Genomic DNA, 14,478 nt, shown 5'->3' on the forward strand with positions numbered 1-14,478 from the left:
GAGCCACTGGGCAGTAGGCGCGGAGTGGCCAGGCCCTGCAGAGAGCTAATGGCACATGGATTTGTGCACAGGGCTACTAGTAACTACATATTCAAAAAGGTTATACATTTGATTTGAACAAGGGAACTTTTGTATCAGCCACAAAACATTTTTATAATAACTAGACATCATAGAAGTCAAATATTTAAAATTGTTTATTTTAAGGATATATCAAATATACATAATTTTAAATAGAATTTGCTATGACATTCAAAGCCTGCTGGTAGCATTTTTATGTCTTATGATTTGGGGAGAACTAATAAATGAAGCTGCTCAGCAGTTGGCTTTTGCTATTTAATTTATGATATTAATAATGAATAGAATCAGGTTGTATTTTAAATAAGTTTTAGTTATTAATTTACTAGTGGCCCGGTGCACAAAATTTGTGCACAAGGTAGGGGGTGTTTCTCAGCCCGGCCTGTACCCTCTCCAATCTGGGACCCCTTGAAGGATGTCCTACTGCTGGTTTACAGGGATCAGGCCTAAACTGGCAGTCAGACATCCCTCTCACAATCTGGGACTGCTGTCTCCAGCTGCTCACCTCCCTCCCTGCCTGCCTGATTGCCCCTAGCCACTCTGCCTGCTGGCCTGCTTGCCCCCAACTGCCCACTGCTGCCGGCCTGCTCACCCCCAATTCCCCCCCATGCTAGCCTGCTCACCTCCAACTGCCCCCCCACTGGCTTTCTCACACCCACCTTCCCTCCCCACTGGCCTACTTGCCCCCAACTGGCCCCCTGCTGGTCTGCTTACCCCCAACGGCCCTTGCCATCCCATCCTGGCCTGATCACCCCCCGGCGACCCAAGGTCCCAGCCCCTCCTTTTTTTCTTTTTCTTTTTCTTCTTTTTTTTAGCGCCTCCTTGAGTGGAGGCCAGGGTCAGCTGGAAGCAAATAACTAGGATTTATTTATCTTCTATAATTGAAACTTTGTAGCCTTGAGCTGAGGCCAGGGCCAGCCAGGGCGGGTGGGAAGCTTGGCTTCCTCCATCACCGGGGGCAACCCAAGCCTTCTGCTCTCTCCAGCTCCATGGCTGCTGCCATTTTTGTTGGGATTTATTTATCTTCTATAATTGAAACTTTGTAGCCTTGAGCAGAGGCCTGGGCTGGCCAGGGCAGGAAGGAAGCTTGGCTTCCTCCATTGCCGGGGCAACCCAAGTCTCCTGCTTGCTCCAGCTCCATGGCTGGCCACCATCTTGGTTGGGTTAATTTGCATACTTGCTCCTGATTGACTGGTGGGCATAGCTTGTGGGCATAGCAGAGTGATGGTTAATTTGCATGTTTCTCTTTTATTAGTGTAGATTATTGTATTAGCAATTATTGTGCTTTAATTAGAGATCGAGTACTATGCAAACACTGTATAATACTGATGAGAGAAGATACTTTCCATGATTTCCTAGAGTTCATAGGTTATTAGACAAAATAAGCCAATTTTCAATAGCATTTGTAAGTGAAATGATGAAGGGAGTATGGGTACTGTAGAGGTACCCCAGCCTAATATAAATGGTCTATGAGAAAGTATACCAGAAAAAGTAAAAGCCTAAGACAGTGATGGCGAACCTATGACACGCGTGTCAGCACTAACACGCGTAGCCATTTCTGATGACACGCGGCCGCATGCCGAGGATGAAACCTTTGCTGCTCTTGAGGATGAAACGTTTGCGACTAGAGTCTTGGAGTTATTTTTTTTCCTCAAAGTGACACACTACCCGAGTTATGCTCAGTTTTTTGGCGAAGTTGACACACCAAGCTCAAAAGGTTGCCCATCACTGGCCTAAGAAATGATATGATATTAGTCAAATGAAAAGCAGAAGTAATAATGTTCCAGGCAGAGGGAACACTGTGAAATTTAAAGTATCAGGAGCTCATGGCATATTCTATGAAATGTAAGGGAGTTTACTTTGGCTGGAATGTAATGATCAAAGGGTTTATGGCAAATGATGAAGGCATTTATGTCAGGACCAAGGAATATGAACCTTTTCAGCCAATTAAAGGAGCTTGGAGTTTAAGCAGAAACCAAGGGGAAGGTGTTGCATGTGGTTTTAAGCAGGGTGTTAAGTCTCTTTCAGGTAGAACAAATATGGAGGTGATTATATATCAATCCTCATGAAAACTGAACATGGTCTCCAGGAGAGATAGTGAAGATAAAGATAAAAAGATTAAAAAGATACTTAGGAGAGAAAATCTTCAGAATATAGACTTCCAGCTTCTATTAGGTTTAAAAAGGTTTATATGGGACTAAATCTCCTGCTAGTAACAATTGTAAATTCTGGGCATAATGTTGGGGAAAAACATACACTGTTGAAAGGCATTAGAAAGCGACCAAAAGCAGGTAGAAACTTAAGGAAATTAGACTCTTGCAATAAATGTGAAATCTACATTCATATCACTTTTCTTTTATAGGCACTCCCCATCTGCATGGTGGAGGGGCAATCCTAGACCTCAATAAGAGAGTAACGGTTTCTGAGACATCAGAGGAGGGATTTTGGGGATGCCCATGAAGGAGAGTCCCATATGTAAGGGACCACTGAGGTGGGAGTCTCAAAATCTGTGTATAAACTCTTCCCGAATCCTTGGCTAACCCCTGAAATATGCATATGCAAAGCAAAATATCAAGGATCCCAGGGAAAACAATAGGTAGGAAGGTGAAATAGCAGAGTAGAGATTTCAGCAATTTCCTATTGCTGTGGAGACTGAGTAGGAACTAGAGTCCCACCAACTTAGAGGAGCTTGATAAACACCACAGGCCAGAAGGGAACCTCACAGGTAAAGACCATGTTGATAGAACTTAGCTTAGCCCTAACATCAAGGACAGAAGTGAAATAAATATATGATAAGTAAAAACAAAAGCCCACATAAGATCAATGTTTAACATTTTCTGTATATTTTGTATGAGTCAGGTTTCTTACAAGTGTTTTTTCATGTAGTCCTTCTAGAAATTCTAAATGGTAAGTATGGTTATCTCTGTTCTGCATCTGAAAAAATTAAGACACAGAGAGGACAAGTAACTTGTTGAAGGTTCAAAACCAGATAGAAAGCCAGATCTACTGAGTATAAAATCTATGCTATATTATATATAAGACTAGAGGCCCGGTGCATGAAATTCATGCATGGGGGGTGGGGTGGGGTCCCTCAGCCCAGCCTGTACCCTTTTGCAATCCGGGACCTTTCGGGGGATGTCCAACTGCCAGTTTAGGTCCTATCCCACGGAATCAGGCCTAAACTGGCAGTCAGACATCCCTCTTGCAATCTGGGACCACTGGCTCCTAACTGCTCGCCTGCCTTCCTGATCGCCTCTAACCACTCACCTGCCTGCCTGATTGCCCCTAACCACTCTGCTTGCCTGCCTTATCGCCCCTAACTGCCTCTTCCTGCCTGCCTGATCTCCCCTAACCACTCGCCTGCCTGCCTGATTGCCCCAACCACTCTGCTTGCCTGCCTGATCATCCCTAACAGCTCCCTGGGGGGCAAGGCCAGCTGGGGCAAGGACCATGGTGTTCTGGTCTCTGGTTGTTCTGGTCATTCCACCATGTTGGTCGCTGGGCTTTTATTATATAGGACTAGAGGCCCAGTGTACAAAATTTGTGCACTTGAGGGGGGTCCTCAGCCCAACCTGTACCCTCTCACAGTCTGGGAGCCCTCGGGGGATGTCCGACTGACGGCTTAATCCTGCTCCCCTGGGAGCAGGACTAAGCCGTCATTCGGACATCCTTAGTACTGCTGCAGAGGTGGGAGAGGCTCCCGCCATCACCACTGCACTCTCCATCCATGAGCCCAGCTTCTGGCTGAGTGGTGCTCCCCCTGTGGGAGTGCACTGACCACTAGGGGGCTGCTCCTGCATTGAGCGTCTGCCCCTGGTGGTCAGTGCATGTCACAGTTACCGGCCATTCCGCTGTTTGGTTGATTTGCACATTAGCCTTTCAATTATATAGGACTAGAGGCCCAGTGCATGAAATTCATGTACTGGTAGGGTCCCTAGCAGCTGCTAGCCAGGGTCACCCTTTTTTCCCCTGGCCACCTGCCGCTGCCACTGCTGGGGCCTCCTGCTGCTGCTGCTGTAGGCTGGGGCCTCCCTCCCTTCCCCTGACCAGCCCCGCCCCTGGTCAAACTCCCAGAAGACCTCCCAGCCGAGGGGGGAAATTGCATACTACACTTTTATTATATAGGATACCGCCTCCCCAAACCAGCATACATCCTCCTGGGGATCTATCCGTTTGGATGAGGACAACCATCTCTCTCTCTCTCTGTAGCTGTGACATACTGGGAGCATGTACTTCATGATATCTGCCACCAAATAATTTTGATTTTAATGGAGAATACTCAGAAGGAAACTGGCAGAATGGGGATGGGGGAAATAATGGGATATGCCAAAATTAGGTACATACTTTAGTTCCTCAGTCCCAATCATCACACTCAGAAATCCAATGACAGTATATCTTTATTCTCATCAATTACACTATTTTTCAGAGCCATCTTTTATTAATGCAATTATTCAGTTGATTCAGTAGTATCAGTTTTATCATTGCTACTTTACAGATTATGTAATGATAGGGTATTTGAAAAGAATTACAAGTTTTAGAGACAGGGGTTATTAAATAATTGTATTGCTTTTTCTATGACTTATTTAAAGAGTGCAAAATTATAAAGAAATTCAGAAGAAGAGCAAAGATACTCTGTATATTTCAAAGAACTGATATTAGCAGTGAGGAAGCAAATAACCTAAAATGATATCCAAGGCATTTCCATGTCCTTTTCTCTGAAAAATAAGATGGAAGAACATTTTAGGACCATTAGACTGTTACGTGTAAAATTTCCTATATATTTTCTCAATTTCTTAATAAAGAAATGGAAAACTTTACTTTTTCTGCCATGTAGATTGAAGGTCACACTATACTGAAATACTTTTAATATTTCCGATTAAATAAATTAACTTGCATTGTACAAAAGTTTACATTGCAAAAGAGAATTTTCTAAAACAGTGCTAACACTATTCATTTCTGGTTGTATTTTTGTAGACTTTATTTTTTCATCTGAAGAATGCTGAGTATTCATTTTCATAGTAGAAGGAATCAGAAGAGACTTATAGGCAGCAGGGAGGAGATTTCAAAGAATCTTGCCTTTTGGTTTTCCCTTTAGGCCAAATTTTTTAGTGTGCATTTTTAAATTCTTGGTGTCATGCCAGCTTGTCCTTCTATCAAATACCCAGTAGCCTCATAGCCAAACAAGCCCATTAGGACAGGTAATGAAGTTATGTTTGATATAAAAGCCATGGTGTTTTAAATTTCCAGGTGATTATGCATTTTTTGGTATCACTTTAAGACTTTATTTCATTCCAACCAATCTAACAATCTAAGATTAGTTGATATTATTACAATTTGTAGTTTGCAAAGTAAAGTGCTGATTTAGAATTGACTTTGCAAATAGTGTCTGTAGAATGACTTTTATATGGACCTAGTATATTTATTATTTGTGTTTTCAGAGTTTATACCAAGTTTATGGTTTAGATAGACATGATTCTCAAAATTTATTTTGGTTTAAAAAATTGCTAAAGTCCCGTAATGATTATTAGCTTTTTAGGAATATATAAGCACTAACTTTTTTGTTTGTTTTATAAGACCTCTTTAATTGTTCCCCTGACAGTTTTTTTTTTCTCTTTGAATTTAGGATATGTCATGGTACTTATGCAGGTCTCTTAGTAAATACCTACCAAAATTTTTGCATTATTAGGACAACGTCTTATGGTTCCTTTAGGCTACCAGTCTTGGCCTAGTGAAAAAAAAAGGACATTCATGAAAATTTCTTATAGATCAAAATTAAATTATATTCTGATTAATTATCAGTAAGCAATTATAGGCCTCCTCATTCAAGGTCAAGACCACATATCCTACTATACCATTAACTAATTATTTTCATAAGTTTCCTATAAATTACACACTAACTTATATTTTCTATTAGACAATAATTCCTTACATATAATGAATCTTTGATTACTCTACCTTCTCTTCCATGAGCTCTGGGGTAATAGTTGGGTCTATAGCAGAAGCAAAAGCATTTGTTGTGCTGGGTTTTTGTGAAGTTGAAGGAATGACAATTCCTCCACTGGCATGCTTAAAGTTTATCATTTTTTTTTGTAAATATGGCATCACTCCTCCTGCTGGCTATAGAGAATGAGAAAGAAAACAAAGTGTTTTCAGGTTCAAGTACAAAGTCAAATTGGGAAGAATATAAAGCAACAGAATTGAGATGCAAGGCAAGGAATTAATTTAAGAAGAAAATGCTTTTATTATTTTCTAGATTATAATCTATCCTTAGAAAGACTGTGCAAACGTGGATGTCTCTTGATACCTGTTTAAGAGTGTAATAGGAGAGGATCTGACCTATAATAGCCCCTCAATAAATATTTGATGAACTGATTAAATTGAATTTTGACTGACCAAAGATCTAATTGTTGATGGGATAATAATAATAAAGTTTTCATGAAAATAGACAATAGTGCAGGAACCTGTAAGTTGTAAGTTGCTGAATGCACGCATCTAGCGAAGTGTGGTAAGGAATCTTACCATTGCAGCCGTTTCAGGAGCTGTGCCTATGATGGCATCAAAGGCTAGTTGCTGCTGTCCTCCTGGCATAACCTGGAAAATTGGAAAGTTTATAGAAGTCTAAATTCTTAATTTCTAAAATACGTTGTTTTGCATCGAATGCAGTTAAACACTTCCCAACTTCTTAAATTAGTTTCTTATACACAAAAATAATCATTTCGATTTGAGAAAGAGAGAAGCAGCTCCCGACACAGGGAAACTGGTCTGACAGTATAACCCTGCCCACGTTCTCAGGAGCTTCTTCCCCGCCATTCTCTGCTGGGCCAGCCGTGGTGTTCTGTTGAATATTAACAATCCCTACAGAGCACCAACATGGGACAAATTTGCCTCTGAATACAATGAAGTGACAAAAACAAGACTGCTTTATCATCTTGTCTAAAACAAGATCACAGCGTAAAACATGAAAATCCTCTTATCCTGGCTAATCTGAGTAACTCTTGCTTCTTTACTATCATGGCCTGGCCTCGCTCCTTTAAGGTAAGAATCTTTGTTACCCAATCATAGAACCAGAGTGAACCAGCACTCTTTGAACTTGCCCCAAATCACCTGACAACCCAGATCCTATGTGAAGTCACTTCAATACCTTCCTGTTAAGACACCGCACAGTTCCCCATGGTATGTGTCCTCCCTTATTGTAATGAATAGATAAACCCAACTTTGTTCAGCTAGGGTATTTGGCTGAAGGGCACTTATAGATTTAATAAATCTTGAAGCAAGTAGTTTTAAAAGGTAGTTGTTTATTTTTTTATTTTTAACTTGAAAAGGTATGCATTTACTTACAGGTTCGACTTGTTGTGGGATATATCCAAATTGAGTATAGAATGGCATCTGTCAGATTTTTGAAAAAAATGCATTAGATTCTGATGTTTTTGTCATAATTTTGTGTTAAATGATAACATAAAATTATATATATATATATATTTCATTGATTTTTTATTTTATTTTATTTTATTTTTTGTGAGAGAGAAAGGGAGAAACATCAATGTGAGAGAGAAACATCAATTGGCTGCCTTCCATATGCACCCAACTAGGGATTTAGCTCATAACCTGGGCATGCGCCCTAATTGGGAATCAAACCAGTGACTTTTGGTGCAGGGAACGATGCTCAACCAACTGAGCCACACTGGCCAGGACTAAAATATGTATATATTTATATTATACTAAATGCTATTTTGAATGTTCATATGTTCTTGGTGGCAAAAAATGTTAAATCACTAAACATCCTTTCAACAGCATATGATTTCTAGGTTAAAACTTTTCCTTTCTCTAATTTAGCATGACAATTAGAATTACTACTATCAATCACTTAAAGCACAAATTTTCAGTTTTCTCTAATTTGGCTTGGCAAGTTTTAGAGTGGTGTAAAATATTATTTTTCTCCATTCTAATGAAAAGAAATCTAGTTATTATGAACCACCTGAATTTATATTAGAATTCTAAAAATGTATTGCAGCTCCACAAAACTTAGTGTAATGTTATCTAATTGTATCTCAAGATCTGGTGATCATAAGCAGCTTTTATTATGGTAGCTATTTTCATTTTTTAATTTTATTTTTTGTTCATCCTCACCTGAGAATATTTTTTTCCCATTGATTTTTAGAGAGAGTGAAAGGGAGGGAGGAAAGGAGAGAGAATAAGGAAAAGAGGGAGGGCGAGAGATAGATAGAGAGATAGATTGATAGATGATAGATAGATAGATAGATGATAGATAGATAGATAGATGATAGATAGATAGATAGATAGATAGATAGATAGATAGATGATAGAAAAACATTGATGTGAGAGAGACACATGGATTGGTTGCCTTCCCCATATATCCTGCGACTTGGCCAGGGATGGAACCTGCAATCAGTTACATGCCCTAGACTGGGAATGGAATCCATGACCCTTTGGTGCATGGGCCCATGCTCTAACCACTGAGCACACCGGCCAGGGTTTGTTTTTATTTTTAATAATAACCATATGTATATATGACCAGAGGGATGCTGGCAGATTTTTTAAAGTTAGAAAACTTCATTTTCCAAGATGATTTAGATTTTGGCCTCTGATTTTATTAAGTCCACTCACTGATCTCATTATTTAAAAATCCGGTCTTAGCCCTAACCGGTTTGGATCAGTGGCTAGAGCGTCGGCCTTCAGACTCAAGGGTCCCAGGTTCGATTCCAGTCAAGGGCATGTACCTTGGTTGCAGGCACATACCCAGTAGGGGGTGTGCAAGAGGCAGCTGATCGATGTTTCTCTCTTGTCGATGTTTCTAACTCTCTATCCCTCTCCTTTCCTCTCTGTAAAAAAAAAAAAAAAAAAAAAAAAAAAATATATATATATATATATATATATATATATATATATATATAAAGAAAATAATAAAATTTAGTCTTAGAACATTTCCAAATTAGTTGTACATTAAGAAAAAACACCAAATTCTTTTACGACCACCACAGTTCAAGCTATTAAGTTTTTTTCCCCACTAAATGTACTTAGCTATTCTTTCCTCTTAAAATTTACCTTATCTTCTCCTTTCTCAGATGGAACTAGAACTAATTAAATTAAAATCAAACACTTGCAGTACCTGCTCCTCAAATTGCTGCTGCCCTGCTTGTGGAGGTGACTCTGGAATTGTTTGCTGAGGTTGTTCCCAGGGAAGGAGCATGTAAACCGGATAGTATTGAAGCGTCTATTTGTAAACAGAAATGAATCAGCATAGTCCTTTTCAAAAAATTCTTCTAATGTCAATATTATTTTAAAACTGATTCATATTTAGAAATTTTATGAAAAAAATGACACAAAAGCATTCCTTCCTAAACTTTAGAAACAACTTGCATTGCACGTGATACTGGATTGGTCTTTGTTTCAAGGTTGTTTGGTCAAACACATTTAGGAAGGATTGTGTTCAATTAAATAATAGGTTTTTGTAAAAGCACACTTCGGACTTTATGTACAAATTTTATACTTTATGCACAAATTGCTTTACAAATATCTAAGAAGAGGATAGCTTATATAGCATTTCCCTTATTTTTTTTTGGAGAATCATCATTCTGCAGAACATGGTACAAGCAGTTCTACCATAATGAATATAATGTCAGGAATATATTGCCCTTAATAATTGACAGTTTAATTAAACCAATCCATATGCATTTTAGAATATTTTGAGAATCCAGAGATAAGGAACAAATAAAATCACCTGTAACTTCACCATCCACATAATCAAGTTTTGGCTTCCACTTATGTCTGTGTGTCTATACATGCATATGTTTATTAAAAATGGGAATCGTAGTACATACATAAAGTTTTATATATTTTGTTTCCTTACGTAATGGCATAAGAAGTTAAAAAACAACTGTGGTTTGAAAAAATTTATATTGTGCAGTGATTCTTAATCCTGTCTAAAAATCAAAATCACCTATTGAACATTTTAATAGTTAATAATATTTGGGATCTACTCATGAGGTTTTGATTCATTAGGTATGAGAAGGGTCTAGGCATTTGTAATTTTCAGAATTACTACCAGAATTCTGTAAGCTATTAAGATTCTATAATGCAAAGCCAGGGCAGAGAAACACTGTTTTAGTAGTTACAGAAAAGGTGAAGAATTTGATTTCAACTCTGCTATTTAGTTTTATTAGGATTGGGAATTTAATCTCATTAAGGCTTATTTTCCTGATCTTTAAAATGAAATAATTCTGCACCATGTATCCTACTCTCTAAATGCTATGGCATACAATGAGATAATGTCTAGAAGTAAATTTTGGTTTGTTATGGGGTGGGACAAAATTACATAATTATGATTACAGTGTAGTCAAGTGGTGTAAATTTTTATAAATGCTCAGTACTCTGGTGGTGAATAATATAATTTACCAATATCCCTATTTCTTTGAACCCAGGATATTATAGAATTAGCCTACTTTTGAGAGGATTTTCCATATGAATCCAATGATTCTACTAGTTCACCTTCATATTTTTAAGATTCTCCTATTTCATGAAAATCACCACCATTTGATTATAATATGGAATTAAATTAACAATATATAAGAACCTGGAAATGTTTTGACCAGAACTTCATAATTTTCAAATAATGTTGGCAAGTGTTTCTTATCTCTACATTATATCATTATATCATATTTTATCAATTTAATACATTTTCCTCTGAAACAAAATTTAGGGTTGGGCAAAGTCTACCTATGCTATTTCTCTTGATTTTTTCCCATTTGCCAGCACTTCAGATGCAGAAAGGACATAAGCTAGGGTTTAGTGAGTTCCTTTATTCCTAACATGGTAATGCCCTGGGAGCTCAGGAGTCCTGAGAACTCTTCTTAGCTGGTCTTTCTTCAGGAGTTATTGAGTGAGCCCTACATTAATAAACTGATGCCAACCCAGCAATAGCAGCATCCAGACAGTGATATCCTTGGATGGGTTTTTATAGCCCTGCTACAGGAGTCAGAGCTACAAATATAAAAGAAAGCATTCATTCAATGGCAAGTATTAGTAGCCATAGGAGTGATATCTTATTCATTTACCTGGGCTTGCTCTTGAGGCATTTTAAAGGAGAACACATAGGGCATCGCCTGCCAAAAAAGGAATCATAAAAAAGTTTTACTTGACATTTTTTTTAAATGTGATTAAATTTAATTTTTCATCAACTTTTATTCCCTCTGTGCCCTCTACCACATCCACCCATCCCCCTCCATCCCTGAAGTCATCACACTGTTGTCCATGTCCATGAGTTCTCTCTCTTTTTTTTTCTCAGTCCCTCCATACAAATTTATATATTAGCAGACTTCTATGACAATAAAAGGTCATCTATTATATGCATTATCATTAAGGCAAATTGCCTCCCCCCCACCAATTATATTTTCTAAAACATGCTTTAACACCTTTTATTTGTGGCTATTATCATACAATAGCTGGTTTAAGTGTTATTTTTCTTGTTAGAAATCAGAAAAGATAAGGAACTTCCTGTGATGGTAGAATCATATTGTGGGGAAGAATTCTTGCTCAATAACTCTTGTCTTATTTTAAAGCTGATTCATGTTTGTGTTTACATTCAACACACCCACATTATCTCAAGATTGAAGAGGTCTGACTTACGTTATTAGGGCCCTGTTGGGTCTGCACTGGTGCTTGAGGCTGTGAGGGGTCCAGTTGTCCCACCTGGTTTCCCTGGGCAAAGCTGACCTGTCCTGGGAAAGTTATCTGATTTGGGAACAGTCTAGCAACCTGGTCTAGAGTTGCTAAGGAGAATGGGGAGAGTCCCGGAATTTGAGCTTGCTGCTGTTGTAGAATCCCAGAGAAAGGAGGAATCCATGCATTAAAGGGGCTCTGGAATGATATAAAAGAAAAAGAGGAAGGTTTTCTTTTTTATTTCAGAAACCATTGAAAATCAGTCTTGAGCAAATAAACAATTTCTATATTTTCATTGCTGCATTATTAGAAAAACACAGCATCTTAGCACATTATGAGCCATGCAAATAGCATGAACAATGCTAAATTCCCAATGATCAAGAGAAATATGGAGCAGAATGAGGTCGATAAAGAGTATAGTTCCTGAGTTGCCAGACTGGGTTTGAATCATTTTTTTTTAACACAGTTAACTGAGTATGACTTTTTGTAAAATAGATAATTTAATGATCTCATAGCTGTGAGAATCTTTGTCTGGCATGTACCAAGTTCTCAAAAAATAAGTACTAATCAGATTATAGTTTTTACTTTAGTGTTCGAACAAATGGTAATTAGTATATATGGGGCAAATTCATAACTTTAAAAATGGAAATTTCAGAAATGGCATCAGAAAACATCTTGTTCTCATAAAAAGTGCCATAATAAGAAATGAAAAGTAGAAAAATATTCTTAAAATAATTATTGAGGTAGAGATACCTGAAGCTGTAGTGGCTGAAGTTGAGCATTATTAAGACTCAGCAGTAACTAGAAAAGGAAAGGATATGAAAATAACATTACCATACAGTAAAATTATTAAGATCAATGTTTACTACAAATATAGCACAAGTCAGAGCTGACTAATCTTAGGTTCCTGTTAGAGGTGAGATGTTTTCTCACTAAGCTTATACTAAATTACAGTGATTAGAGGTTGGGATTTAACTACCTCTCCCTGCTGTGTATGGGATTGTACAACTTTAGCCCATTCCAAATGGTTTCATTAGTCATTTGATTGCCTTAAACACCTATACACATCTGTATTAGGTGCTATTAAAAAGATACTCAAAATATTTCATTGCTTTTAAATAATGGTGAAATAATATTTTAGAAAGAACCTGGCATAAAAAACATGCATGAACATTGGAAATGCATGTGGATATAAGAGCACTGAAGAACCAAAGAATCTTTAATGCCTCTAACTAGATTTGGAATTTTGGCTTTTATCTCTTCCCCACTGGACTTTCAAAAAAACAAAACAAACAAAAAGGAGGAGGTTATTTTAAGTATCTAAACTAACCTCATTGCTGTGGCTTGCAGACAAAAGGCGCTGTGGGATAATCTAAAAAAAAAAAAGTGAAAGAAGGATTTGGGATTTATTAAAGATTTTACACAGTGATTTCAGCTGTACCATGTCATCACTTACCGGGGCTGACAGCGTGGCTCCCAGTAGCCCAAAAAGAATTATGGTTTTCATTTTCAGATGAAATAGCTAGAAAAAAAATGAAATTTAGCTTTAAAAAACTACATAAAAATCATGGTAATAATTAGTTGGTATTTTTCAAATAGGAGAGTAGTCGGGTGAATTTTACAGTATTTTCATATATATTAAGATTTAATATAAAATATAAATATCTATAATATATATTATTGTTTTCTCTCAGAGAGACAAACCAAAATTGTTAGCTCATCCTCTTAGCTTGACCAAATGACTCATTTAGTGGCATCTGATGTAGTTGAATGAGTTAAAAACAAGATGGCCTGATGCTTTGAGCTGTTCTACATAGAAAGGAGTGAGTCCCTTTGACCATGGGAGAGCCTATGACTGGGTCCTTATTATGAAAACAATTTTAAAAAGAACATGTCCATTTAATGTAGTAGTAAAAATACTACAATAAAGATCTTACAGTAGCAGTTTCATACCAAATAATTTTCATTGAAAAGTCTAATAACATTAAGTATATATGAAAACTAAAAAAAAACAGTCAATATTTTTCTAACTCAGGAAAAATGCTTATAAAATTAAGTTGCAATATTGATTTATAGTGCTACCCATGATAATATATTATGCCTTATCCTCCAAATGTGAAAACCCTGCCCTACTTTAATTCACTGATCTGCACAAGTAGTTAGGGTGACCTTGGTAGGCTATCCTGTTGGGTTGACTGAGTTTGGTTTTAATATTATGAAAGTGAAGATTTGATATCTTACCTCACTCCGTTGCCTATGAAGAGATACTAGATCCATGCAAGGTCTGTGTTCCTTTTATCTTTCAGCTCTGCTGCTTAGAACATCTCATATTTTAAAACCCATCTTTAGAAAAAAGGGACCAATCATTTTTCAAAAGGGCCAGTGATTCAGTGGGTTTTAGACAATGGCTTAGCTAATAACCCCTTTCCTAATCATCTAGGCGGTAAATGGATTCCCACACTTTTAGTAATGCCATTAAATTATCCTCTGAGAAATGTTTTCTTATGATCATTCCTGGTTTCTGCTTTGGTTATGACTAAATCTTCTAGAATAATTTCATTCTGCTCCTTTTAAAAAAATCATATTTAAAATGGATACCATAACAGAATAACTTTAAAAGCCTTAATGAAGATCAAAGATTAATGGCTGGTATTTATTTTAAGAGTACAATATAGATTATTAGACATAAAGCAGAGGTCTAAAAGACAAAAATTCAAAACATACTTA

The 14,478-nt window shown here is 37.4% G+C and overlaps 1 protein-coding gene across 1 annotated transcript; it reads right to left on the reverse strand.

Moving 5' to 3' along the window:
* Positions 1-4,669: 4,669 nt before the first annotated feature.
* ODAM (odontogenic, ameloblast associated) lies at positions 4,670-14,016 on the reverse strand. Its single transcript, XM_079769936.1, has 12 exons — positions 13,993-14,016; positions 13,208-13,273; positions 13,082-13,123; positions 12,505-12,552; positions 11,719-11,949; positions 11,148-11,195; positions 9,203-9,307; positions 7,414-7,461; positions 6,595-6,666; positions 6,031-6,192; positions 5,742-5,800; positions 4,670-4,790 (listed from the first exon to the last, which is right to left on the reverse strand). The coding sequence occupies exons 2-11, from the start codon at positions 13,256-13,258 to the stop codon at positions 5,771-5,773; spliced, it is 837 nt and encodes a 278-aa protein (XP_079626062.1). The 5' UTR covers positions 13,259-13,273; positions 13,993-14,016; the 3' UTR covers positions 4,670-4,790; positions 5,742-5,770.
* Between the last annotated feature and the right edge of the window lie 462 nt (positions 14,017-14,478).

This window comes from Cnephaeus nilssonii (genome assembly GCF_951640355.1).
Source record: "Cnephaeus nilssonii genome assembly, chromosome: 1".
Taxonomy (NCBI): domain Eukaryota; kingdom Metazoa; phylum Chordata; class Mammalia; order Chiroptera; family Vespertilionidae; genus Cnephaeus; species Cnephaeus nilssonii.